The 3,610-nt window shown below is 49.9% G+C and overlaps 1 protein-coding gene across 1 annotated transcript in view; it reads left to right on the plus strand.

Moving 5' to 3' along the window:
* Positions 1-2,962, plus strand: part of LOC102003619 (tubulin alpha chain-like) — a 118,138-nt gene extending 115,176 nt beyond the window's left edge. Inside the window, exon 3 of the mRNA XM_005375474.2 lies at positions 1,312-2,962. Coding sequence (XP_005375531.1) covers positions 1,312-1,605 — 294 coding nt within the window. The 3' untranslated portion in view covers positions 1,606-2,962. The remainder of the gene's footprint in view (positions 1-1,311) is intronic.
* The last annotated feature ends 648 nt before the right edge of the window (positions 2,963-3,610 follow it).

The following is a 3,610-nucleotide window of genomic DNA, read 5'->3' on the forward strand; positions in this document are numbered from 1 at the left end:
AGGGAGGACTTCTGTGTTTGCCAGTCGCTTTTGCAGTCATGCAAAGAACTTACTTATGCCCACACTGTTGTCAGTTCCCGTTCCTAGGGTGCTGAGTCCCAGGTTCAACTGTAGGGCTCCGCTCTGCCCTGGGAGATAAGGCTGGAGAGAATCCTGTGGCAGCTATGGCATTAGAAGACATGTGCTGCTTTCCTGCACTGTGACACTGCTGTGGGCATGGCCACAGTGAGTGGGGAGGCCGAGGCCAGGACCCGGGTCATAAAGATGATGGCCACTTGCTAGTGCTGAAGAGCTGTTCTGCAGCACAGTGTGAGAGCCAAGGGGAAGGAGACTCGGGGGCAGATCACCCTGCTTCCCTTTAGGAAGAGCTCGAGGTGCTCAGAGGAAGAATAGGCTGCTGGTAGGAAGTGGTAAGCCTGCTGTCCCCAGAGGCGTTCAGGGCAAGTTGGTATTTTTAATGCGGGGATCAGAGACTACTGAATAGGAAATGCATTGAATAGACTTTGTTCTGTATAGGCCAGTATTTAAGTAGGTTAAGTTTAGATTCATCTGGAGATTTTCAGAGTTTTATGTTGTGAAACGTCATTTCTAAATTACAGTAAAGAGACTCGTACAGCTAACACCTGTTACCCACTCTCCAGATTTCACAACTCAGCCCATTCCCTTTGCTTTTCCTTTGCTGACCCAGTCAAACCCACCTATATAGTTATATAACACAATTGTCCATTTTTATGTCTAACACAATTAATAGTACTTCCCCTAAATAAGAATACCTTATCAGGATACAAATGCTCCCAGTGAGCATAATGCTTTTTCGAGTCAGGTTTTAAAATGAAGGTTAAATCAAGGACCAGGCATTTTTACTGATTTGTCTCTTAACTCTCTTGTGTGGAACAGCCCACCCCACCTCTTTTTCAGCCTTGTGGTTAAACCCAGAGCCTTCACACTGAGCTATATCCCCAGCCTTTTTTATTTTTTATTTTAAGACAGAGATTTGCCAATTGCCTAGGCTGGATTCAAACCACCGTCTGGTTTCATCCTTTCCCAGTACTGGGATTGCGGGTGCCCCACTGTGCCCAGCTTCTACTCTTTTTCTGGGCAGTGGCTCGGAGGGACCAGTCTTGTGGCATAGAATGTCCCATGTTCTGGATTTGTCTGTTCCTTGCAGCAGTAGTCTGCTCTGTCTACTTGTTTCTTAAAGGTGGGCAAAGGCCAAACACCAGTGACCGCATCTTCCCCAGCCAGTGTCCGGGGCAGACCCTCCCAGGACACGCTGAGCAGCTGCTTAGACCACTCTCTGTTTCTTCTCAGGTTGGCATCAATTATCAGCCCCCCACCGTGGTTCCTGGAGGTGACCTAGCCCCAGTGCAGCGGGCAGTCTGCATGCTAAGCAACACCACAGCTATTGTTGAGGCCTGGTCCCGCCTCAACCACAAGTTTGACCTGATGTTTGCCAAGCGGGCTTTTGTGCACTGGTATGTGGGCGAGGGCATGGAGGAAACAGACTTCTCCGAAGCCCGAGAAAACCTGGCTGCTCTGGAAAGAGATTATGAAGATGTGGCTACGGAGTTTGTGGAAGAGGAAGATGGGAGCGGGGAGTACTAGGCGGTCTCAACACCTGCAGTGCCTGACCTTCACTCTCTGTCTTGTAACACTGCTTCCTTGTTTCCACAATGCCCTGCAAATACACATGTGTCCCAAACACCATGGCACTCTGTCCAGGCACTGGACCTTCCTAACAGCCTTTGCTGTCACCCTGAGCAGGGGCAGGCTGGCCTCTGTCTCCAGGGACCCCAGCTGGCAGTGTCTGAGGAGTGGCGCTGCACCCACCTGAGAGCAGACCGCCTGACACCTGTGTACGCTTCAGCCCTGGGCTGTGCTGCTGTGACTTCCTAGGGGACCCCAAGAACCCCCTGTGCCCAGCCCACCCCAAGGAAGGGTAAACCTAGAGAGGCCATGAAAGTTCTCTGCCCCTACCGTTCAGGGGCAGAAACTGCTCCATTGCAATGCCTGCAGGGAATCAAGCCTTGTTAACCTGTCTCCCTCCTCTTGGCCATCAGAGGGAGAAGAGATTGATGCCTCAGTCCAATCTGGAGCCACTACCTTAGAATTTGGGGCTCTACCCCATACCTTATAAAGCCATAGGGTCCAGGAAACAAGATTCCTGAAAACAGGGTCTTTAGCATGGGGCCTGTGGTAGCTCCACATATGGATTAACCCTGTATGTGGGTAATATTTTAAAGTGCTTATGTGCCTTTTATGGAAGAAAATCTTTTATTCTCCGAGGAGTCCTGGTGAGGAAGTTAGGAACCATCTTTCTCAGGACAAGCTGTATCGGTCACAGGTGGTCTTCAGACCTCAGTGTGTTTGTGTGTAAATGGTTCTGGCAGTGGCGAAGGCTGGGCAGAGGGCACTTGTAGCACAGCCCAGGCTTCTCTTTAATAGTGTACTTGACAAGTGGCAGAGGCCTGGAAGAGGCGGCAGATTTGTGCTTTCTGAAAAGGTCAGGACTCTCCATAGCCAGCGCTGCTCCTGTCGGGGTGATCCAGCCAGAAGGGCCCCCACTCTCTGCCTGGATGTACCTACTGAGGCTTCGCCACTCCTCCTAGCGTGTGACTTGGGACTGGCTCTGCTCCCCCAGCCAAAGAACCAGTGAGTCTTGAGGCTCCCTCAGAATGTGCCCTGTGGCCCTGCTTTGGGTTCTGGAGACTAGTTGCTAGCATCATTCTAGAGGCTGAGTCCCTCCATCTGTGAGCCTTGCCTGATTGATGCCCCTTGGGGCTGGCTGATAGGATGGAGGCCCAGACCCACAGGTTTCACCGCTAGCATAGAGGTGCATGCATTGGATAGGGCTGATGGGCTTATGCAATTATCCAGGCCAGGCAGTGCATCTCTGTCCATTTTCCTTTTTATATTTCTATTTTTTGTGAGGATTGAGGATTTTTATTTTTTCTGAGGACTGAATCCAGGGTATTTGCTCTGAGCTACATCCCAGCCTTTTAAGTTTTTATTTTAAGGTGGGGTCTTGGTAAATTGCCTGGGCAGACTTGAGATCATTTTGCCTCAGCCTCCCAGAATCCTGCAGTTATATACTTGTATGCATAGCTTGGCTTCTCCATTCTCCTGTCTTCCCCTCTGACCGCGTTCTGAGTAGAGGCCTGACGGTCTCCTACCTGCTGTTATTCTGTTTCCCTCAGTCCCCATAGTTCTCCCAAGACAAGATTCTATTCATTTGTATTGATTCTCCAGTAGTCCAGCTCTAGTACCAATATGTATTTTCCTGATTTGTGCCTCAGCCATTCACCCCGTCTTTATGCCAACACTGCCATGGTATACTTGTTGAGATTCTAGTTGAGTCTGTATGTCTGTCTGTCTTTGTCTATCTCTAAACCCTGAACCAGGTGCTGACACTCCTTGTTCCTCTATTACTTGACGGGCTGGGACTAGATGGGGAATGAGGTATAAAAGGAAGGGAAAGGAGTTCGACCAGCCTCCCCTAGGAAGGTGCCTGTTAATGATTGGGATCTGTTCAACTGCTCATCCAGTACCTTCACCCAGGACCTGAGTCACTGGTGTTCTTTTCTTTTCTTCCTTTCCCTGCTCTTTTACT

Source organism: Chinchilla lanigera, unplaced genomic scaffold (assembly GCF_000276665.1).
Source record: "Chinchilla lanigera isolate Chin_1 unplaced genomic scaffold, ChiLan1.0 scaffold00005, whole genome shotgun sequence".
Lineage (NCBI taxonomy): Eukaryota > Metazoa > Chordata > Mammalia > Rodentia > Chinchillidae > Chinchilla > Chinchilla lanigera.